The sequence below is a fragment of the Ostrea edulis genome, chromosome 2 (genome assembly GCF_947568905.1).
Source record: "Ostrea edulis chromosome 2, xbOstEdul1.1, whole genome shotgun sequence".
Taxonomy (NCBI): Eukaryota; Metazoa; Mollusca; class Bivalvia; order Ostreida; family Ostreidae; genus Ostrea; species Ostrea edulis.
Genome location: NC_079165.1, coordinates 60,014,804 through 60,040,060, shown reverse-complemented (window position 1 = coordinate 60,040,060; position 25,257 = coordinate 60,014,804). Strand labels below are relative to the sequence as shown.

Below are 25,257 nucleotides of genomic sequence, written 5' to 3'. Positions count from 1 at the left end.
TTCTGTATAAAATAGAAATGCATACTTAGGAATAGCAGAAAAGGATGTACAAAAAATGGTAATTTTACACATCTTGTTTTAATACTGTTGCTGAACATTAGAATTTAGCTTAGATATTCAGAACAGGAATTATTAGGCCACCGAGATCAAAGATTGGGGGGCATATTGTTTTTGTCCTGTCTTGTCATTCTGTAATTTTGTCATTCTGTCTGAAACTTTAACCTTGCTAATAACTTTTGAACAGTAAGTGATATAGCTTTGATATTTCACATGAGTATTCCTTGTGACAAGACCTTTCCGTGGGTACCAACATTTTTGACCCCGTGACCTTGACCTTGGAGTTTGACCTACTTTTTGAAAACTTTAACCTTGCTAATAACTTTTGAACAATAAGTGATAGAGCTTTGATATTTCACATGAGTATTCCTTGTGATTAGACCTTTCCATTGGTATTGAACCTTTTGACCTTGACATTTGACCTACTTTTTTTTTTTTTTTTTTTTACATTGGTCATAACTTCTAAATGGTAAATATTAGAACTTTCATATTGTACATGAGCCATTCTTTTGACAAGATTTTTCTACTGGTAACAAGATATTTTCCCTTGTGACCTTGGCCATCTTCGGAATTGGCCATTATCGGGGGCATTTGTATTTCACAAACACATCTTGTTTTTTTGTTGTTTTTTTTTAGATTTCATAGCCCTTGGGACTAGTGATACTTTTTCACTAGTATTCAGGTGACCGATAAGGTCTGTGGGCCTCTTGTTTATTTTGAGTATAGGCTTTTATGTCAAGGTCACTTGTGCTTATATCAAGAAATATCAGACAAAAAATTGTTTCCTCTCTCTTAAAATAGCTTAAATCAAGGTAACCGTAGTACCAAGAAAGAAAACTTTCTGGTATTTAAAGCAATACAAAGCTTTTGTGGTATGTTTCTGCTAGACATTAGGGAAACCTCTTCTTCATGTATGTACTTCTCAAAAGATGAGCATAGAAGATAAGGATTTAAAGCATTGGTGTGTTTTGGTTGAACTGTAGGAGAAACTGTCCCACCATGCACTTATTTGATCAATAGACACTTCACCTGTTAGCACACACCCGCTCCTGATAAAGTGAAATATGTTAAAGTGATCTAAATATTTCACTTCATCTGGAGAGTTACAGGTAGGCACATCAAGTGCCTATAATATGATCCCTATACCTGTTTTACATTTCTAATGTTTTTACATTAGATATTTTTACCAATTGAGATGATGGCCATTTCCTCATGAATGTGAACAATTGTGCTTTATATGAATCGTGATAGATATAGCACAACTAATTTAATGGCTGGAAATGAAAAAGTAAAATGTTTTACGATGTGACCGATGAGACAAGTGAAGACCCTTAACATGGCGTCGGTGGCCTAGTGGTTAGGCTGTCAGACTCTCGACCGAAAGGTCTTGGGTTCGAGTCCTGGCTGCAGCAGGGCCAACGTTGTGTCCCTGGGAAAGGCACTTTACATGAACTTCCTCAATCCACCCAAATGTAAAAGGCTGGGTACCTGGCTATAGACAGTGAAAGATAATGGTAGAATGTTAGTGCTCTAGCGCCTGTAACGTCAGCTTGCACTGTATGCTTCCCAGGAAGCTGAGAAAGTTCTAGATTGATATAAGGTCTGCCAGGGTAATAATGTATTGTAAAGCGCTTTGAGCAGCATACGCTGGGAAAGCGCTATATAAAAACCAATCATCATTAACATCTATCAACACGACTTTAGGCATTTAACGCGGGAAATATAACGCGGAGTATGTAAACAGTGCATTGTGACATTGTTATTAACTGCGATTTTTTTCCTGTTCAAACCAAGCAATTACCCATAACTAAACGTACGAAGGTATGAAAGAGCTTGTCTGAAATTTAAAATCACTTATGGTACTTTCCAAACTATTTATTTGTTTTATATACGGGGTTGTCCACGAAGTATACCACAGTGATGTAACTTTTTTCCATAAGCATTATGGGTAATCTCCATCATTTTTCAGCTGATGAAGATCAAATCACATGACTCAATTGTGTAATCATAAGTGAGCTATTCTGATCACCGGTTATCCATCATCTGTCTATCTATCTGTCTGTAAACTTTTTATATATTTGACTTCTTCTCCAGAACCACTGGGCCAATTTCAACCAAACTTGGCAAACAGCATCCTTGGGTGAAGGGGATTCAAGTTTGATCAAATGAAGGGCCATCCCCCTTCAAAGGGTAGATAATCATAAAAATGCAATGATAAGGTGGGGTCATTTAAAATTGTCTCTAGAACTACTGGGCCAGACAAGTTCAAATTTACATGGCAGCTTCCTGACATAGTGCAGATTCAAGTTTGTTAAAATCATGGGGGTAGGGTGGGGCTACAATAGGGTACGTGTCAAAGTTTTACATGCAAATATATTGTGAAAATCTTTAAAAAATCTTCTCAAGAACCACAGAGCCATGCAGAGAAGTTGAAATTTACATAAAGGTTTCCTATGAAAGTGCAAATTCAAGTTTGTTAAAATCATGACCCCTGGGGGTAAGGTGGGGCCACAATAGGGGGTCAAAATTTTACATATGAGTTTATAGGGAAAATTTTCTTCCCACAAACCACTAGGCCAGAAAAGTTCATTTACATGAAAGCTTCCTGGCATAGAGTAGATCCAAGTTTGAAAATGTATCTGAAAGAACATTGAATGCATAGTCATGTATAATTATATAGAGCAGGAAGGTCGATCTCTACCAAAGTTGTAAATTTCATGATCACCGAGGTAAAGGTTCTGACTGTAGGACAGGACCAGACTTGGTATACAGTGTTTATGTGTAAAACATTTGAATAACACCTTCTTTAATGCTGTTACATGTAATACTAAATTGAAACTAAATAGATATTTAGAAGGAGCAGGTAGCCTTTCACCAAAATTGTAAATTTCCTGATCCCATGGGTAGGGGTTAATGTACCAGGTCCTGATCCCATGGGTAGGGGTTAATGTACCAGGTTGGGGACAAAATGGTCATTGTGATTAAATATCTGTCAATTGAAAGATTTCTTTTTAATTTTGCTGATACTGTATAAAAACTAAATGCATATTTGGGGAAAGTAGAGAGGGGCGTACAAAATCATGAATTTTGCAATCACAGGGGGTTCATGTTCATTACATTTAATAAACTTCTGTTATTTTACTGATACTAACTCAAAATAAAAGGTTTCTACAGAAATTGTAAATTTCAGGATTCCTGGGTTAAGAGTTCTTAATTACTCTTGGATGGGTCCAAAATAGCCATATAGTGTTAATAGAACATATGTTATATAATGTAAAGTCTTTCATTGGTGTGGATGCCTTCATGGGCATTTGTGCTTTAGGAATACATCTTGTTTTTTGGAAAGTTATTATAGATTTCATAGCCCTTGGGGCTAGTCATACCTTTAACTAATACTCAGGTGACTGATAAGGTCTATGGGCCTCTTGTTTGGATTATGATGCAAATTATCATGTGATCAAATTAACTTACCATCATAACATCATAAACAAATATTTGAATATTTGGAGTATTGCCATTTTGGTATACTCTGAAAATGTTGCTTGTCTTTTATCTTTACCAATATCACACTTAAATTATCCTGAATGAGTGAATTAAAAACTAAGAGAATTTTAAATGTACTTATTAGTTTATGGCAGTAATTAACAGTTTCAGGTCAAAATGTAACAAAATTGTATTTCAATGCATCTGGGTGAAAATTACATGGGCTGAAATACAATCAAAGAAGTAAAGTCTAATGAAAATAATGGAACTTTCTTTTTAATCTTTATACATGAAGTGTTGTGCAAAGAACCAGATTTGGCAAGGAGGGTGCTCTGTGGAGATATGATGGACCAGACAAATAGATCTGATCTGGCCAACAATGATGAAATCCTGCTGCACACTACTTCATAAACCAATCTGACTAATTTCAGGTAACTTGAAGACATAAAACAATTATGGACTATATGATTTTTTTTTTTTACAAACTCAGTGTTCATGGTCAGAGATGCTTGAGAGGGTGACAATATATAAAACGTATTCTGCTGTTGTATACATGTATATATTTGTAGCAGTATCTAAGAACCTTGTATATAGAACAGAGAGTTATGTAATATATTACGTAATGAAATTAACATGTTGACATATGTTAGTACTACTAGGCTAATGAATTGTTATGTAACAGTAAGTAAATTTTTTGCAGTATGTGATAAATTAAAAATTTGTTTTGTGAAATCTTTTTCGTTAATGTGAATCTTATATGATACACATGTCTGTAAAGATCCCTTCATGTTGGAGGAAATCTTTCCTTTCTTTCAGCAGTCCTTCATCCTTCAACATCATAAATATGTTTGCTATCTTGTATGATGCTGTGTTGGGCGTAGATTTTCTAAGATTTACGGAGGAAGAACATGGGATTATACCAGTGGTTCTGTCATTCAGCAATCTACACAGGGGAAACAGTGGAGTCCTCAAATTTATAAAAAAGTAAAACATTTGTCTAGGAATGCTGATTCCTATCTAGTGTGGACTCAGCCTTGCATGTTCCTGCTATTGTATGATTTTCATGATTGTTATGAGGGATTCCAATGGATAAGAATGGGGAAACACATCAGATAAATATTTCAGACAATGAGCTCAAAAAAGTAAAACAAAATGATAAAGGCAGTTATTACTGGTTTGAAATAAAATTATTGTTATTGTTGTTTTTTTATAGGTTTTTTTTTGCTTTGATATCTCACAGAAATGAAAGATATTTGTTCTTTGTGCTCAGAAACCTTGGGTATATTTTTTTTAAATTACATTAGTTCATACTGTCGCACTTTCACTAGAAAGGAAAATATGTGCAGATATTATCATGCATGTATATATACAGTGGGATTAACTGTATTTTGGTATCAGAATGACAAATAATTACATGTATGTATGAATTATTTAAATTCGATTGTGTCTGCTTTATTGGAATTTCACAAACACCATACGGTACACGTCTTTGATTAACTGTAGAAGTAGCTGTTACCAGCTCTAATTTTCCTTGTCAGCCACATTATTTAGGATGGGTTATGTTGAAATATAATGGGCCTACACAGGTGACATTTGTACCTGTACCTGCATTTGTACAGATGTAGTATTTACCTTAATATACCGAGAACTCGTCTCCATAATGCCATTCTCATTTATCACCCTGTAATGTGATGAGGGACAAATTTACATTACCAGTAGGTTTAACTGTTGACTGTCATGCTGATTTAATTTTATGAATGTAATATAATGACGTAATTGCATTAAAGGTCTCCACATGTTGCATAACCCTATTTTAACAGGCTGTTCACATGGTGGTGATTGAAGACTGAACAGTCCGTGGCTCAAAACATGGAAAGGTAAGTTCTTATTTCTGTATAATAAAGGTGATAAAATATGAATAGTGAAATAAAGACTAGTTTTTGATAAGATACCCCTGTGATAAACTGACAGTGCCATCATCCTTTTTCTCAATAAGTCTGTGATTTAGGGGGATTGTCAATTTAACCTCAACCTCTTTATCAAGTGATCGGTCTTGGTTTTTTTTTTTTCAATAAAAATCTTGTAAGCGTTGACCTTTGGAGAATACAACACCGATAATGGGGTATTCTTGCCTGTAGCTGGACAACTGGTGATTTCTCCTTCATTGCTAAGACATTCCTTTTGTGGACAGTGTGTGCATGGTATGTTTCTGAACATGTTCTCTTGGCGAGACATTGATGGGATTAGCATGGATTAGAAAGGTACCATACTTTTGGCTAAGTCAACTTCCAGCACTTTTCAGTAAACATTTATCTTTGGGGGAAAATAAACCAAGGAAGTGTAGCTGTTTTCATGGACCTTTAAGTTAAAACATTTTGTTTGAATGGATGTATAAGAAAAACCAGTGAATTACTTGTTTGAAGTTTCTTGAAGAGACCATTCTGTGTCCACGGAAGCTTATTTCTTCATGGATTTGGATATCCTGATACACTAAGGCACCTTATCATGTTTACTTTCAATAGTTTAACATCAAATTTATGAAAGTATAAGAAAACATTTACTTTTCCAGAGGCATAGTTACTTGTGAAGGCTTTGACATGTTAGATGTTATATGTAAAAATATTATTTCACTCCGCCAGTATTTGGAATATTTCCATTTTGTTCTGTGTTTTAAAACCCATATGGAACTTTTTTGAAATTTGGTGAATTTATGATGAGTTTTTGAACATGCACTTTCATCATGCACCAGATGAAGTTGTTTAAGAAATGCTCAATTAAGACGAAAGAACATGTAATTTGTGACCATACATTCACTGAAGAAAACCCCCCATTGAAAGCTTGGTTCACCCATTTGAACTATACAAAAGATGAGCTGTTGAGTGCTTCTGAAGTTTTGTCCCCACATTTATGAGGTGTCAACAGAATGACTGCTTGTTGCTGCTCTGAAGAGAGGACATTCACTTGTTAAAATGATAACCCAGAGACTTGCTTTATTCACACCAAGTCTCTACACCATCCAAGAGATGCAGGCAAACAGAGTCTGCCAGGAACAATCTATTGACAGACTTGAAAAGCGGTAAAGTATTATTCTGAATATGCTAGAATAGATGCAAACAATATGACTGATGAAATATGATATATGCTTATAAACATTTTCCTGTTAGTGCTATCATTCATTTACATACCTGGTTATGTTACATGAATGTGATACTTACATGTACATATTAATGACCAGGGCTAATGATCACCAGTTCTTTACATTTCTTGACACTAGAGAATGTTGCATTTGAAGCATCCTTTGCCGGAGACACTAGCTCCCCTTATTTTACTGAAAGTTGTCTCCCTTTTACGGCAGTATACTGAATACACATTTCTATAAATCAGTCAGCTAATGACTTTTATGTGTGGTCACTAGGACACAGGTTTATCCTATGATAACCACAGATGTTGTCCCCAGTAGGTTTTTAATGACTCTTCAATCTAAAAGGTAGGAATTTCACAGCCCAGAAGAAAACACAGAAGACCTTGGTAGATTGGCTGTGTTTATTAAGGGTGATCATTGTTATCTTCAGAGGTGAGGACACTTGTTGTGAGATAAAAGGAATTATTATTCAATTTAACAGAATTACAGCCCAGATATGTCAAAACCCAGCCAATCCATTCAGGATATGAAGTCTGGACTGCGGTTATGTTATCAGAGAAATGCTAGTCTGTGCAAGGAGTCTTTGCTATTTAATGATCATTAGTCCAATATTGGACTGATAATTATAGGAATTAGTTTTCTCACTGCAAATAGTGCAATGGTATGAATTCTGCATTGGGGAGGAAAAAAATTCTTTCATAAATTGCATTTGTTAAAACAGTAAGTGGATAATTTACAAGTATTGATTATTTCAGATTTAATTAATTTGGTAAGAAACAAGTATGTATGTTTGAAATAATACAATGTTTTAAAATATTTAAAAGTCTATTTTGTTATATAAGAGGAGTGAATCCCACCACCCCCTTCATCCCTTACTGTTTATTCAGAAAGTTTTTGTGTGATATTCAAGTTATAAAAGACTTCATTATTGGAACCTTTAATTTATGCATGCTTTCATCTCATCTTTTTAGTGCACATGTATCACTAAATGCATAAACAGTCTCCGTATCACTTTGATTATCAGACATGTTTACTGGGGATAGACTGGTGACTTACTGCAGTAAGCATTGCAGATTACATAATATAGCCTTACCATCAATGGGGAGCAAATAAACAGTCTGCCTGTCACTTGGAAATTGCTGAAACAAGTTAACATAAACTAAAATTCATTAAAGAAATATATCTTGTGCTGGATACTATATAAACACTTCAAGGTGTCTGAAAAGCCGATTCTTCAATTTTTAGCTATGACAGTTGTAAGAATGGCCAGTTTAAGACAATGTACACAAATTTTAGTGCGGTACTGCTTACAGTCTTGAAAAGATGAACATGAATGGACCGGGGTTTTGAAGTGAACATACTTTTTCAGATATTTTGCATGAATTACCCATTGTATTATGATGTGTTGGTGAAATCCTTAATCAGTAACTGAAACATAATTCAAAGAAACAGGGCTGTAAAGCTGACAGAACTTTTGTTTAGTACTCTTAAGAAATCATAAAAACACAAGGATTTGTGAAGTGGCACTTCAGCTGCTAATGAATAGCATCTTTGAACTATTGAGGTTTTACTGTAGTCTCTCTTTGCTTTGGATTTTCCATGTGATGTTTCATACTCCAATGAATGCCAGTCAAAGTTGAAAGTCATCAGACTCTACAATAATTAAATATTTATGAAACTAAATTTACCCTTTTTATGTATATGGATGTTTGAAGAGGTTTGTCTGGCCAGAAACAGCTGGCCTGGACACACTCAAACAGTTGCAAAATTCTGAGAGAAACCAGGTGTGACACAGATTGAGGGTTAAGTAGATTCCTTAAAAGAAAAAGAAAAGACTTTGGATTTTAATGCATTTTAAATTGTGTAACCTGAGTGAGATTTTGATAAGTATTTCTTGTGTTTGTCTTGAGTTTCGAATGCATGCACAGCACATGCATTTTTGTAACTTGCTGGAAATTACCTAAACCATCAGTTTCAAGGGTCCATGGTTGTGATTAAAACAAAAAGAAAAATATCTTGAGCCTTTATGTTACTACATTTGCCAAAAGCAGCACCTAAGGTGAAAGGGCACTGATTCATGTGTAGACTCTCTTTCTTCTTTTTATGTTTACCTCCAGAAATAAAAAGCAAATATCGCAAGAGTCATACAAAAACTCTGTCCAAACAATTTTTATGGTGACTTGTCCAAAAAATTTAGACTGTTGAAATACCCTGCAGTTGCAGTGCTTGTAAGTTTGATTTCTATTAATATTACGATGCAGTAGTGTAGATATATAGAACTTGTGATGTATCTGAGATGCAGTGTATGCATGTAATCTTTTAAAAAGCCTTTGAATTTATAGCTACAATGAGCTAAATTTCTGTTTAATTTTTCATTTTTGGAAATATTTAATGTGCAGTATTTTTGTTGAAGACTAATGCTTTGATTATATTCCAATTCAAAAAACAGAATCAAGTTTCAATATTTATACACTATTTTTGGTTATATAAGTCATGACACAAAATGGCTAGCATGTTTGCACAGAAGGGGGTGCCGCCACTATGATAGAATGTGATATAATAAAGTTTATAATTTTCTTTGCTATCTTAATTCAGTCTTGTAAAATAACAATTCACATTTTTCACCCTTGAGAAATTCTAAATTGGCTTCGTTTTTGCCTGCACTGTTAAGAGGAAGTATCCTTTCTTCTGCATAGGAGATACCAGATACCAGAATCCCTCCACATTTTATTAGAAATAAATGAAGCTGGAACACTTTTTTGTTTATCCTATAAACTGGGCTGCCTAATTTGTGGGTGTAGAAGATTGGCATATTTAATTTGATGATGAACACATGCACTCAACCCTTCAGAGTTTACATAAGCAACATCTCGACCTAAAAGGAGCATAATCACCAGCACATGACTGCATAAAATGACTCCCGATTTCTGATTTTGAAGCTTTGCATGTTGGGTACATCCGAAAATGTGCCAGTAATTTGAATGAATTTTGTTTAATTGTGATGAAAAACGAAGATAAACTGAAAATGATTTTCAAAAACATTATGTAAATGGCAGTTTTATCTAAAACTCTCGTCATGAATTAACTACAGGGTATTATTTTTGAATTTTCATTCAATATACAGAGGGAACTGTATGTGATTGATGGCGTTGTGAAAAAGCCTGAATTTGATAACTTCCCTCATTTCCACTGATTTTGAATAATAATTTGGTTCTTTACCAAATGAAAGGGACCAAAAGTGCATGGGAAAGGACATGAGGGATCTTGTTTTGCAATCTGTTATGCAGCATGATTGCCTGTGATTTACAAAACACAGATTTCAAAACATTTGAGTAGTGAACACTGATACAGAAGCTTTTTTAGCAGAATTATTTTTCCCTCAAAGCTTGTTTCCATGCATCTCTTCCTGTCATGACAAGTCTGGGAGAAGTGTATTGCATTAGGTGTGAATTGACAGGGATTTCATGCAAGCTCTCTTTAGTGAGCTGCAAAGATACTTGTCTTCTTCATGCAGGAAATCGTGAAAGTTGCATAAAAGCTCTTTGATTTTACTTTCCTGGATAAGTGACAGAGCAATTACACACTTTTTATGCTTAAGAATTAGATTACTGACAGGATTTCTTCGTAGAAACATTTGAAGATGGAGAGAATACTTTTCTGGAGACTGCTGAAAGGAAAGATTTTTTTACTTTGCCTAACATTATGTTAATATGAGCTGTCAGAGGAGAAGATACTCTTTTGTTTAATGGTGTGTAAAAATGTTCTCCATCGTAGATCAACAAAGGGAATATTTTGTATATTGAATCACTTCATGTACGGATCCTATCTCTGATATGAACACCTTTCGAATATAAATCCGCTGCATATAAAACTGATCTAAAAGCTAAGTGGAAAGTAAACAGTCCATAACAAATTTAAAAAAATTCAAGGCGACCATAGTGCTCTGGGAGCTTATACAAAAATGCCAGAGATGGACAGTAATGGAAATTGTGAAGTGAAGGAATTCAAGAAAGGACATTTGTCCATCATGGTCCCGAGCCTGGACACTTTCACATTTGATTGGGGAGGAGGTTATGGGTAAGGACTCTGTTGAATTTTTGTTTACTCTCATTATGAAGTTTGCTTTCTTCTTAATTAACAACCGTTAAGAAGCGTCGCTGGGATATAAATGTATTTTTGAAGAATTTAATATGACTAATACAATAAGAGGAGTCTGTAGCCTAAAGATATATGTTCATTTACATGTATTTATCTATGAATATTTTTACATATATATGACTGTGTATAATATGAAAATCATAGACATTTACTCAATTGGTTAAATTTTTATCATTATCCTCTGTTCTTTTATTCACGCAAACCAATAAATTGGTACATGAGGTGCAAATTTTTTTTGCATTTTCCACAATACTTAAGAATGGGTCAGGGTTCAAGGTTTAGCATATATTGCTGCAGGTAAATGAAGCAAGGCTACATTTACTCTAAATCATAAAAATCTTGTTCAAGTTCATAATATAAGAACAGCCTATATATATATTCTTTGAAAGTAATTTAGAAGAAAGACTCTGTGCACAAGTTTTTTCTTGATTCTCTTTCCAGTTTGATAACCCTAATGTCACCCCTGTTTGCATAATGTTCAATCATTACTTATCAAGTGGACTATCAAGTTTGTTGAATTATCTTATACATGGCTTCATGCCTCACAGAAAGTTATGCTCCAGTTCAAAGAAAATGGTGCATTTTGCACTTAATGGGCTGGTTTCTGAAGAATAATTTTATTAGAATTTGATACCTAATTTAAAGATATGGAATATGTAATTTTAATTAGTTAATTGTGTTTTAAGTAGCACCTAATCTTGCATGGGAAAATCTTGTGGAAGTTTTTATAATTTATAATGCATTACTGTGGCAAAGCAAGTAGATGTGGAAATATACAGGCTCCTTTCTAAGTGCTGTAAATCACTTGATGATAGTTCACTAGATTTTATTTCCATGATCTTGCCTTGTTGATCATCATTTTCCCAAATGTTCTGTTTGTTTTACTCTGTGTGTATACATACAGAATTATTCACATGATGACTATTTCTTTAATTGTCACACATTTACCAGAGTTAAGTTCTTGTGAATGAAGATTGATTTACAGTATGTGATAAAGTGTAGTCTGGGTATGAACAAAGGCTAGCTCTCTCTTATTCAGAAGTTTGTGTGGTCATACCTAGAGACTAATCATCTTTAGATCCAGTGCTAACGCACAGTAATAAAATAAAAAAAAAAATTAACACAGCTCTCAATTAGTTTTGGCTAAAGCCCTAACAAACATTGTATATATTTTAAAGTATTCACCTGCCATTGTAATACATGTATTTTAGTCCAATTTGCTTATAGTTTGGAAAGTACTGTCTTTGAAGGTATTATTTAGATAAAATTGTTAATTTTATAATGTAAGTTTCAAGCAGTATGCTTCAATTTCAACCTAAGGAGATTTAAAACATCTAGGAACTTTAGATTGTAAATGGATCAAAAGTGTAAGGTATTTTACAAACTGTAGATTCCTAATTATTTTACACGGGTACTTATTATCACAAAATGACTCGGAGAACATGAATTTGCGAGTGGTCTTTGAGAAAAAAGTTTTGTCATGTATTTCAGCAATATCAAAATAAAAAGGTAGTATTTTTATTTCATGATTGCTTTTTCTAGCTAAATTACACTATGATAAATTCTTCACTTATATATACAAATCTTTATTAATAATCTTACAATGTATGTTAATGACAAATGTAAGATTTACTTTTTTAGTTTAAAAAAGATAACAATTTTATTATAAAATCATCAACAACAAAAATTGAAAACCTGCAGGACTCAGACTCTGGATTCCGGAGATTGATGATCTAGTGCTGTAGTCCATTAAGTTAACCTGGTAGGTTTGCAGGGGAACTAATATAAACATATTAGGTGAATGCCTCAACTTTGATGTGATACCACTACACTGATTTAACAAAAAATATACATTTTTCAGTTGTCTCCCTTTCTGCATTACCTCTATATGGTCCTGCACAACAGACACAAATTTTGAAAATAATCAATAGACAGTTTTGGTAGAAAACTCAAAAGTTCAGCCAATTCCAAACTTTTCATCTATAACATCACATACTTTTCATCAACCAATCCTGTGTGCACTTTTCATTAATTTTCATCAACCAATTCCCATAATTATCATGTAAATTGTGACTTAGAGAAATTATGTTTCATATGAAATTCAAATAACTGTAGACTCTTCTAGACTGATTTATAAGAATAGAGAAGAATCAATTGAATATTTGTTTTTTTCCCACACCATCACACATATTATGCACAGTTTGTGTTAAGGGTGATGTCATATGAGTATACAAGCTGAACATTGTCCCATGCTTTCAATACTTGGCTGAATAGTAATAAAACATGAATATAGCAAACCTCAATAACCAGGGTAAAAAGTTCGTAATAACTAAACGTCATTATTTCTAATAAGATTTTCATCATTTTCTTTACATAGGGGAATAAATATCACATCACAATAGGTGTGAATTCATTATAAGTGTGTTTGTCTTAATTGTATTTTACTGTAATATAGCATTCAATTTGATTGTTCATTGTAATTGTAAATAATTTTATTCAAAAAATTGATAAAGATACATTTATGTATTGAAAAATTGACAAGCTATCACTGTGTATGCACTTAGGTCTAGAATTATCACAAACTAAAGGGGATGGTAGTTCCATTAACTTCTTTTGCTGGTTGTTAACTTAACTCCCCTGCTGGTATTTGCCTAAACTCCCCTGTTGGTAGTTGTCTTAACTCCCCTGCTGGTATTTGCCTAAACTCCTCTGTTGGTAGTTGTCTTAACTCCCCTGCTGGTATTTGCCTAAACTCCCCTGTTGTTAGTTGTCTTAACTCCCCTGTTGGTAGTTGTGTTAACTCCTCTGTTGGTAGTTGTGTTAACTCTCCTGTTGGTAGTTGTGTTAACTCCCCTGTTGGTAGTTGTGTTAACTCCTCTGTTGGTAGTTGTCTTAACTCCCCAGTTGGTAGTTGTCTTAACTCCCCAGTTGGTAGCTGCCTAAACTCCCCTGTTGTTAGTTGTCTTAACTCCCCTGTTGGTAGTTGTGTTAACTCCTCTGTTGGTAGTTGTGTTAACTCTCCTGTTGGTAGTTGTCTTAATTCCCCTGTTGGTAGTTGTGTTAACTCCCCTGTTGGTAGTTGTCTTAACTCCCCTGTTGGTAGTTGTGTTAACTCCTCTGTTGATAGTTGTCTTAACTCCCCTGTTGGTAGTTGTCTTAATTCCCCTGTTGGTAGTTGTGTTAACTCCCCTGTTGGTAGTTGTCTTAACTCCCCTGTTGGTAGTTGTGTTAACTCCTCTGTTGATAGTTGTCTTAACTCCCCAGTTGGTAGTTGTCTTACGCAGCAGGGTTAAGGTTCCCCGAGTAAAGTTAAAACAAACATCATAAGATGTACCTCGGTGCACTTCATACTATATGACGTCACAATATAAAAGTACATCACGACGTACAGATCTATAGTTGTATCACGGGGAAAATGTCATAATATTTTCTCGCTATTTATTGCCGTTATCTAGTGTTCAAGCTGTTTCTCAGATGATTTTTCCCCCCAGTTTTTTTCAATAATATATGTCTCATATTTTTATATGTAGTATATGCATGAAAGACTGTAAAGTAATCTTTACATCACTTTGTGACCTTGATATCGCCCCCGATGTGTATAGTCATTTGGAAGAAAGAAAACCAACGCATGTACATATCGACTTCATACAGGTGAAAGATGACGATATTTTATTTCGATCAAGGCATATTCAGAAAGGTAACTAATTGCAGCTTTAGGATTTTGATACGGAAGGTACAATATTTTGCCTCCTTTAGATACGATTTGGATGTGAATGTGGAAAATGCCCAACATTTGAGTTGAGATAATGGAAATTGCTATATTTGAGAGGATATTGTACCGATCCGTATCATTCTTTAAATTTACCATTTCAATGTCGACATATCAAGCCCAAACTGCAAATGATTAGAGTGCATCTTTCACCTGTACCGAGGTGATAAACAACTAAAAGTCTAGTGGATAAAAATAGCTCTAAGTCACTTTTATGACGACGTAATAGTTAAACAAAGGATTTCCCCATGTGATACGATGTTTGTTTATGTATTGACAAACGATTTTTACTAAAAAATATGCGATGCTTGAAAGAATTTTACTTTTATATGAATATGCTGTTATTACTTGTTATTTTACTCGGGACACCTTAACCCCGATGTGTAACTCCCCAGTTGGTAGCTGCCTAAACTCCCCTGTTGGTAGTTGTCTTAACTCCCCTGTTGGTAGTTGTGTTAACTCCTCTGTTGATAGTTGTCTTAACTCCCCTGTTGGTAGTTGTGTTAACTCCCCTGTTGGTAGTTGTCTTAACTCCCCTGTTGGTAGTTGTGTTAACTCCCCTGTTGGTAGTTGTCTTAACTCCCCTGTTGGTAGTTGTGTTAACTCCCCTGTTGGTAGTTGTCTTAACTCCCCTGTTGGTAGTTGTGTTAACTCCTCTGTTGATAGTTGTCTTAACTCCCCAGTTGGTAGTTGTGTTAACTCCCCTGTTGGTAGTTGTCTTAACTCCCATGTTGGTAGTTGTGTTAACTCCCCTGTTGGTAGTTGTGTTAACTCCCCTGTTAATAGTTGTCTTAACTCCCCTGTTGGTAGTTGCCTAAACTCCTCTGTTGGTAGTTGTGTTAACTCCTCTGTTGATAGTTGTCTTAACTCCCCAGTTGGTAGTTGTGTTAACTCCCCTGTTGGTAGTTGTCTTAACTCCCATGTTGGTAGTTGTGTTAACTCCCCTGTTAATAGTTGTCTTAACTCCCCAGTTGGTAGTTGCCTAAACTCCTCTGTTGGTAGTTGTGTTAACTCCTCTGTTGATAGTTGTGTTAACTCCCCTGTTGGTAGTTGTGTTAACTCCCCTGTTGGTAGTTGTGTTAACTCCCCTGTTGGTAGTTGTGTTAACTCCCCTGTTGGTAGTTGTCTTAACTCCCCTGTTGGTAGTTGTCTTAACTCCCCTGTTGGTAGTTGTGTTAACTCCCCTGTTGGTAGTTGTGGTAACTCCCCTGTTGGTAGTTGTATTAACTTCCCTGTTGGTAGTTGTCTTAACTCCCCTGTTGGTAGTTGTCTTAACTCCCCTACTGGTTCCCCTGTTGGTAGTTGTGTTAACTCCCCTGTTGGTAGTTGCCTTAACTCCCCTGCCGGTAGTTGTCTTAACTTCTCTGCCTAACACTATCTAAAGGGATAATGAATGTATGCAGTTGTTAAATACGTGAGAAATATTGTATAGATGTTGTCCTTATAACTGTACAGTTCAATGTGGTTGGAATATTTTAAGATGTTTATTTGTCAAAAGAGAGGGATATAAACAAAATCAGTGAAGAAATTATGCAGTCATAGATTTCTTTAAAAAAAAGATGTCGGTATCTTTTTGAAATGTCAGTAGAAAGAAATTTTAAAATGTTTTTAGGATTGAAATAATTGATGTTTTATTTGATTTTATCCATGCTTGCCATATGGGAGGGAAAAAGTAGCTCTGTCTTTGTAAAAATCCAGGAAAGACGACTGCTAAGGTCAATCAGATGTCAGTGCTAATCATGGGCATGTATGTGCTTCAAGGTTTTTGTTTCTCATTCACAGATTTCAAACAGCTGCATGTTAGTGATTGGAAAAGCATGTACTCTTTCAGTTGAAGTTTTTATTTGAAATTTCAAAAGTTTTGTTTTATTGAGGAAATGGTTTTGTAGAATGAGAGAGAGAGAGTGAGAGACAGAGAAAGAGAAAGATAAAATTACTTAAGAAATTCATTTGTGATGAGTTGTGCAGGGGCCAAAAGCCATGGAATTCCAAAGAAAATATTAATTAGGTAATAAAATAATAGATACATTAGCATGGCTTTAATGTAAATGAATTGTCAGAGATTTATAGTCTCATTGCATGGGCAGACCTTTTACTGGCTGTGTTATTGCTCTCCTGTCGTTCACTGCCAGTCTGCAGCTCGTGTAAAACTCTGATAAGCCTACAGCAGTTAGCAGCAACCAGGCATAATTCGTCTGTCAGCAGCAGCAGCAGCAGTCAGCCAGCAAGAAAACAACAGTTACCAACACCTTCAGCTCAAAGGACAAGAATGCAATGCTGTGCGCTTTGACTTTTTAGAATAAAGATTTGAGTGCATTATGTGTGGTAGACATTTTTAATGAAGGGCCTTTTTAGGTGTCAAGGTCTATAATGATTGTGAAGTACCTAAAATATTGATGTGTGATATGCAAAGAGATGTTATATTGAATAAATTCAATGTGTGTCGATATTTTGTTGAATTTTACATGTGTATATGGTTATGTAGGGAAGGGTGGTATGTGCAATAATGTACCCGTATGAATCACAAAAGTTTTGACCCAAAACTTTGTGAATATAAAGTTTGGTAATTTAGACGTAGAATATTTGTATGAAAAATCTTTTACCTGCATTAATAAAGGAGTGTGTATTTAGAGGTGAGATTGAATCATTTTATGGCTTATTGTGAGCTCTAAAGTCTTGACCTTTTGGGTATTTTGTACATTTCACTGCTCGGATGGGTTGCGTTTTTGTCACCCAGAGTCTTGTTAACAATCAGTGCTCAACTTTAAATTGTAACTATTCTGACTGTTAATCCGACATGACATTGAATTTGACAATATCGTCAAGAGAAGATATGCTACACTAGATCAGGGATCAGCACGAATTGTATTTTTTGTACTGTGTGCATGTTGGGAGCTATTTCAAAGCACACCTGTGCCAGAAAATTTTGTTGAAACAATTATTTTCTAAAGGTAGGAGAAAGATTATTTGAAATGATAGAAATCTGTTTGAGATTAAACTGTGATAAAAATACACCTGCAGAAAATGAGAGAATTTTCATTCTTAATTTGTAAATCAATATCCATGGACTCTTTGGTCCAAGTAACCATTTATTGTATGGTAGTACTGTTTTGTCAGTATGGATGGTGTGAGTGGGAGTTACTGTTGTCTTTTGACACTTAAATCCGGTGCATTAATTAAGCAGGATTAGAGAAAACCCTGGATTATTTGGACTTCATGTGACCCGGTGTAGCTGTTTGTAGATCATCAATCCAACATTCAATATGTCTGATATTTCACACTCTGAAGAGACTCTGATTAATTTCTGTATAAACCATGTATGATGAACAACAGAGTCTTTGTTTTTGCTTATTCATTCAAGATCTATATCAAAGCTTAAAAACGATTGAAACACAGTTCTGAATACATTGTAGACAACTGTGCCTGCTACCTCTCATTGATAAGTTGACGTATATTCATTTGTTTCAATTCCATTGGATTGGTTTAATAATTGTGATATTTCATAAATGTTCATAACAATCTAAATATAGATTTTGATGATAACAACGTTTATGATAGTGTCAGGTTGAGAAACCTGAGCCTACTATAGTCTGGGATCATTTGAACTAAGTTTACCTTGAAGAATTCTGTCAGTGTGTCTTGATGTTCCTTAATTTATGGAAGTTTTTATTTTACATTACATTTACTGAGATATAATTTTTTCCTTAAAAAGTTTTATTCCTTCATTATAAGGTAAGTAAAAGTTCGAATTAATGACATCCTCTGTCACTGGTCCGGAGATGATCAATCTTGTGTTTGTGAAGCAACAAATGTAAATTCACCTGTATCGCCATTCTAATATATATTTCTGTTCAAAACTATGAATTTAAAAACGATTAGGACTGTATCAGTTAGACTAGAATTACAGTACATAAAGATTTAGTTTGTGATACATTTACTATCATGGGCTTTTAAATGATATGACTGCTCTTAAGTAGTCTTGGTTTGATAAACCTTGACTAATATAGATCTTATTCCAATGTTCCTTAATGACCAGTAGTCCTTGTCTAAAAAAACCTATTAGACTGTAATTAGAAGTTTAGCTAGTGTATTGGACATCTGATTAACATTAGTCCTGTCAATGGACTTCTGACTACTAGCATTTCTAGTCTTGTGAACCCTGACCTCTTCAACTACCCGTAGTCCTAGTCTGTGAACCCTGACTATCACTGGCCCTAGTCTTGTGATCCTTGACCTCTGACTATCACTAGGCCTTGTCTGAGATCCTTGACCCTGACTATCACTAGGCCTAGTCTGAGATCCTTGATCCCTGAATACCACTAGCCCTAGTCAGTGATCCTTGGCCCATGACTATCTCTAGTCGTAGTCTGTAATCCTTGGCCCCTGACTATCACTATAGTCCTAGTCTGTGATCCTTGGCCCCTGAATACCACTAGCCCTAGTCTGTGATCCTTGGCCCCTGAATACCACTAGCCCTAGTCTGTGATCCTTGGCCCCTGAATACCACTAGCCCTAGTCTGTGATCCTTGGCCCCTGACTACCACTAGGCCTAGTCTGAGGTCCTTGGCCCCTGACTATCTCTAGTCATAGTCTGTGATCCTTGGCCCCTGACTATCACTATAGTCCTAATCTGTGATCCTTGGCCCCTGACTATCACTAGCCCTGGTTTGTGATCCTTGGCCCCTGACTATCTCTAGCCATAGTCTGTGATTCTTGATTAACTTTGAACAATTGTTTTACCCTAAGCCTGGTAAAATCTTCTGTATTGATTGGTGGGTCATGAGAGTCCTTGCTGTTGTAGATATGAAAACCTATATCAACTGAAGGCTAATTAATTTCTGTGTATGTGTATTATGAATATACAGGATATTGTAAGTCCATGTTAAAAAGAGAATCATGTTGTAAGTACACATTAAAATTCAGTTTATAGGTGAATTGTTGATATATTTTCAAAACAAAAGGGGTGGAATGTGAGATTACTATTTACCAGCATTTTTACAGATCCTACACAACACATTTTATCGTAAACCTAGAAAGATTTAGTTATCAATAGGATAAGTTTCTCCTTCCAAAAGATATAGTATGGAACAGTTGTCATGAACTTGTGGAAACTATAAACCATTTGGTCCAGAGAATCTTCACATTTGTGTTAAACCTAAAAGCAGAAAGTTTTAATTTTTGTGTAAATTTGCAATAGTGCTAATGGGTATTTTTATGCTTCTGAATGCAACACATTGTAACATACATAAAATCCAATTTAAAAAGTAAAGCAGAACAATGTGTCAAGATCTTGAGACATAAGGTGCTTATGTTTGGTCATAATCTACTTGTACTATAGGTGTGCTGTGAAGGTACCAGTTTTGTTATATATTGATTTGCTCTGAATGGATCCAATACCTTGTGCAATATATCAACAAAAATTGTCAATATTCAACTTGGTACCTGTGAACTTACCTACCAGTAATCAAAAATGAAGTGTAATGTGGTTAGTGTTTTAAATGGTAAGTCCTGTGGACCTGTTTTATGGATTGTCTTTGTGTTTAACATTGTGAATATCTTCATGGATTTCACAGGAGTCTAGTCAATGTGAAAAGCTGTCTTCTCTAAATTGTGATAACCGTTTCATTGAATTGGGCACCTGACTGGCTGTCTTCTGGGCTTTGTGAGGTTTCTTTTGGGCTTTAGATTCTGTCATTTTGTACACTGGGATAACTGCCTCATGAGACTGTTTTCTGGGTTCATTGAGCTGTCTTTTTCTAACACTGACTTATTTTGTGGCCATATATTATGTCTGTAATTTGAGCACTGTCAGATATTGACAAAAGTGTTCATTATGAGACTGTCAACTTTTAAATGCAAACAAGTAAGTTTTCCACATGTATGCATTGACTATTGAAATAGTGCCCTGGCAAACAAACTTAATGTTTATGTATTTAGTAATAATACCAGATGACTTCTGTGGTGCCTGAAGTGTCAGCTTTGAAACATTGGAGTTAGAGTTTGTTCTGTTCTAAGAAGCAGCAAGTCTACTTGGTAAGATTCCTATTAAAAGCAATTAGAATTATCAACTGTAGAGTATGAAATCATTCATTGGCTTGAAGTTTACTACAAAGTAAAAGGTATATGCTTAAGTGTTATAAATAAAAAGAACATTCAGAATAAAAGGCGTATCTTCAATTACGTTTACAATGTAATTTAAAGCAGTATTAGGTCTTGGAATTTCATACATGTTTTTAAGAGAGTGAGATGCTGTGCAACACCTGTAAAAGTTACATTGAATAAACTTTATGGTGATTTAGATGGATGTGCCTTAGGAAGGTGGGCACAATATTTTCGGGTAGCAGTTGCTTTGCCATGAACATGTAGTAAGCTTATATCAGTGGGCTTCTGGCTGAGTACAGGTGAGTGTTGTGGCCCACAGAAACATGAGGTATATACATGAAACATGTGGCCAATCCATTGATTAGTGGCATTCCTGATTCCTCCACTTGGTACATTCTGACAAGCTGTATCAACAGTTTAACCCCATAATCCTCCCAGTCAATCAATCCGAGACTTCACCAGGTACAAATGAGTGAGTATATAATTTATACTATAGTCTGTGTATAACATGAGGTGTCTTGTGGTTGATTGCATACATTAAATCTAATGGTCACTGCTTGTATAAGCCATGCTAATTTTCTTATAGGGTCTATGATCTGAAATATTTCCACTTTGTCAATTTCCTGTAGAAACTTTCTTCAAAAGTTGTTTAATATGGGTGGTTGCATTCCCTGCTGTGTAAAAAGTCTAATTCTGTGTGATCTGCATTTTGAAGACAAACTTTCTGTGAAGTGGTTTCTAATATTGGATTAATTACCTCTTTCATTTGTTGGCTCTTGGATAACGTTCAAACTTGTGAAATTTTATTCTTTATTACATCAAATCCCAAAGTTTTGATCAGAAGGCATAAGCTCCCAGTTCAGATTAACATTGAGCTAATGAATGTTTCAAAAAGTTACTCATCTTTGCAGTTTATGAATACTTTTTTGAAGTGTTATCTCTGTGTTACAACAGGTGGTTGATCTAGCCTGGTGTGGTGCCTTATGATAGGTGGGGGTTTGTCATTAAAATATTAAGATATCTAGAGGAGTTTGAAGACTGACTTAGCATAATGTCTATAACATGATCTGTGATACATCAAGGGTATCCCTCTATCTGGCCAGTATAGCATGCCATGGCACTCAAATGTAAAGATAGTACAAATTATCAGGAGGTGCCTCAGTAAACAGGATGCTGATTGCTTGAGGTCTTCATAAATCATATATATTTTTTAAAGTAAGTCACACAAGCAGGAAATTGTGTATTTTTAGCAATCTAGCTCTCATCACAGGAAAGGAAATTATCTCCCTTGACAGAGTTTTCTAGAGATGATGATGAAGAAATCTATCCTAGTGAACGAAAAAAGAATCTACCATCCTAAAGGAACAGATGGCCAGATATATATATTCAGGATTAATCTGCACCATCAGATATATAAACTATAGAGAGTCTACCTTGCCCATATATTTATTTTCATTGATCTACAGTTGAAGGAGTTTTCCCTGGGGCTATAGGTTAATATGGTTCATTGTTGTCCAATTACTTGAGATGTTCGGTTAATTTACTCCTATAGGACATTAAGGTTGTCATTGGTGTGTAATTGACATTGCAGAGCATTTTACATTCAATTAGATTGAGTCCTGATACTGTCATGGAATTTGTTAAGGATAAATCTTGACTTTGGTATTTGAAATTTGATTGATGTAATGCGTTTCTTTACAAATGTGTATTGTTTATTGGTACACCAATCTTTCTAAATGTTTATGAAAACGTTTTACTGTGTGTATCGGGACCTTCAAATTCAGCTGATCAAAGAGATGTGGAACATTACGTTTCTAAATATAATTTAAAATCCTCCAGATTATCAATCTGGTTTCAGCATGGAGGAATATTTAAGAATTCATGATGCAATCAGTTGGAAAAAATTGGAATTAAGATTATTTCATTTTGATGCATAATGCACCCTGGAGTGATAATGTTTTGAAACCTGTCGGAGTGGATGACTGATGAACTGAGATAAAAAATACCAAAGATCAGATAGCGAGGAATCTCAAGGAATTCTGTTTAACCCACCTCCAATCAGTTTTTGGTGTCATTGATAATCAACAGCATCAGAACTCTTGTCTTTTCCTCCGATTTTTTCTATCTAAATCTACAGCCGAGCTAGTAAATTATGAATTGAACAAATAAGGTGAACATAATTGTAGGATTTATGTATTCAGAAGAAGGTATCGAGGCATTGGTGGCCCGGGAGATGTATTATTTGACAAAGTGTAAATTATTTGTGTAAAGAAGTGATGGAAAACATAAATATTTGGAATCGTAGTGGATTGATGACCCCGGACTCTAAACATGGCACCTAAAACTCGAGACACCTGGTTGATTTTTTCCTCAGCAAATGGAGGTTTTTTTATGGAAATGATTGAAAGTGATGCAAGTCTTATAGTCAGTAGATCTATTATCTGAAATACAATGGAAAAAAGGAAGGGAAGGCAGAGACTGGAAGAAATCGAGCAAAGTTTGCTAAGGTAGGATGAGAATTAAGGGGAAGTAATTCAAGATGTATAATTTTGGGTATATCTGTGAGATGATTATTTGGGTTTACAATGCAGTTATATGGTAATTGTTTGCAAATATGACTTCCACAATTTCTGGAATTTGGGTCATGGTTTGTCACACACTTGGAACATAGACAATACCAGTTAGTTTAAATGATTACCTTTAGACAATGCATGCATTGTGTATAACTTAAATCATTGGGATTGGGAGTCATTTTTTTAGTACTGTTAATAAGTATTAATTGTATATACAATCATGATTGTCCTCATTTTAACAGTTTCTATACTAAGTTCTGTGGTTGGACTTGATGTATTTAGACTGTGTTGATAGGGCTCACTTATAGGCCTCTGCTGCCTAAATTCAAAATCTCTAATGTGACATGACTGGTGATTTTCATTAATTTTCTTCATGCAGTTTTATTATAAAAATTTGTGAGTACAACACATAGTACACTTTTATGACAATGTCAGCAGAAATCCTAATGATTATGTCCTGATTATTACAGTCACCAGGGTTGTCTGAGACAGCACGAAGCTGTATTTGACATTATTTAGTACGGAGTACGATATACAATACAATGTTTCACATCTCTTTGTTTTGTATTTTAATGTACAGGAATATTAAGCCACATGCTATAAACTGTTTGAAATGTGGCCAATATCTATAGAATGATTGCCAATACTTACAACTGCACATATTTAATGAATTTTTTTTTACATGTTTGTTGAAGTTGGTCATAATTTTCAATGGTACATTTTTCTCACAAAGTGCATATAACAATGGGGCATGGTGAACTGGATGGTTGTACATTTTAGTAAGCAAGACAAAAGGTTAATGAAATAATGAACTTGATTTCATGCACGTGGCTGGTTGTGTTACTTTAAAGTAAGTTTGGAATTGGATGTTCATGGGTTTCCACTTGGGTCACAGATTGATAGGATGTGGCCTAGCTGTTGCTAGATAATGGTTTCTGTGGGATGATTTGAGAATTAATCTGGGTTCATGTTCATAATTCATCATGGATAACTTACTGGTAACTAGGAAACTAAGATTTTGTTTTCAAGAGTTGCAAGCAGATTTGTTGGCTGACTGTGTGAATGAAAAACCTAGTAATTACCAGCTTAATTCAAACAAAAATGTTATGGTTTATAACTTTTGGTGTTTTATAGCATATGCTCTTGTTTCATTGATTATCATTGTGAATTAATATGACACAATTAAATGCACACAAAACTGAGTTTTTTCCTAATTTACTGATATTTGATATTTTCTGTATAATATTCTGCAGACTTTGATTTTTAAAAGGTATTGTTCACAGCTACAGAGTAGATAGCTTGAAGTGAATGTCCTAAGAAAGTTCTTTGCCCACAAACACTTGAACCAATATGTCTCACTTTTTGCTTTTTCCATGAATTTGGCTGCCACAAAAGAATACCCCATTTCAGCCTACCTTATGGCTGCAGGCAAGAGCATTCATATTTATTGTATGTGTGTGTAAGTCAGGAGGGGGGGGGGGGGGCTACTGGGGGTGGGGTGTTGCTATTTGTATTTGCACAAGTGCTATTAAACCAATATGTGATGCTATCCTCTTCATCAATTCAACAAAATAGATCAGCCATCTGTCATCTGTTTATGTGTCATCAGAAATATTACAAGCTCCATGCAGTTACTGATCTCAAGGTGAAGAGAGATTATGAAACATTGATTTAAAAAAAAATCTATTTGCTGGATTATCAGTGGTTTTGGATCAGGCTATGGAGTGTTGTGTATTTGCCTAATTTATTGGACTACTAGTGGTTTGGATCAGGCTATGGAGTACTGTGCATTTGACTGATATTCTGTTTGTCTTGTAGGATTGTCCTGGAGAGACAACAGGTGATGGCCCAGAAGCACATCCCCATTGACACATGGCTGGAGGCCCTGGGAATGAAGGAGTATGAGGAAATCTTTACAGGATTTAATGGGGTGGAGGTAAGGATTGAGAAAAAATTAAATAATATGTATATTT

General features: G+C 35.0%; 1 protein-coding gene across 12 annotated transcripts in view; it reads left to right on the top strand.

Moving 5' to 3' along the window:
- LOC125679256 (breast cancer anti-estrogen resistance protein 3 homolog) overlaps window positions 1-25,257 on the top strand; it is a 46,281-nt gene that overhangs the window by 12,712 nt on the left and 8,312 nt on the right. For 2 of the 12 annotated variants that reach the window (XM_056154627.1, XM_048918346.2), the window contains exons 1-4: window positions 3,836-3,971; window positions 4,357-4,524; window positions 5,361-5,417; window positions 25,103-25,220. In XM_056154627.1, the coding sequence (XP_056010602.1) occupies window positions 5,410-5,417; window positions 25,103-25,220 (126 nt within the window). In that variant the 5' untranslated portion in view covers window positions 3,836-3,971; window positions 4,357-4,524; window positions 5,361-5,409. Of the gene's footprint in view, window positions 1-3,835; window positions 3,972-4,356; window positions 4,525-5,360; window positions 5,418-5,683; window positions 6,617-7,384; window positions 7,403-10,042; window positions 10,760-18,202; window positions 23,219-24,894; window positions 24,930-25,102; window positions 25,221-25,257 lie in introns of those variants that run through there. The other 10 variants (XM_056154625.1, XM_048918342.2, XM_056154626.1 and 7 more) reach the window with 8 other exon arrangements.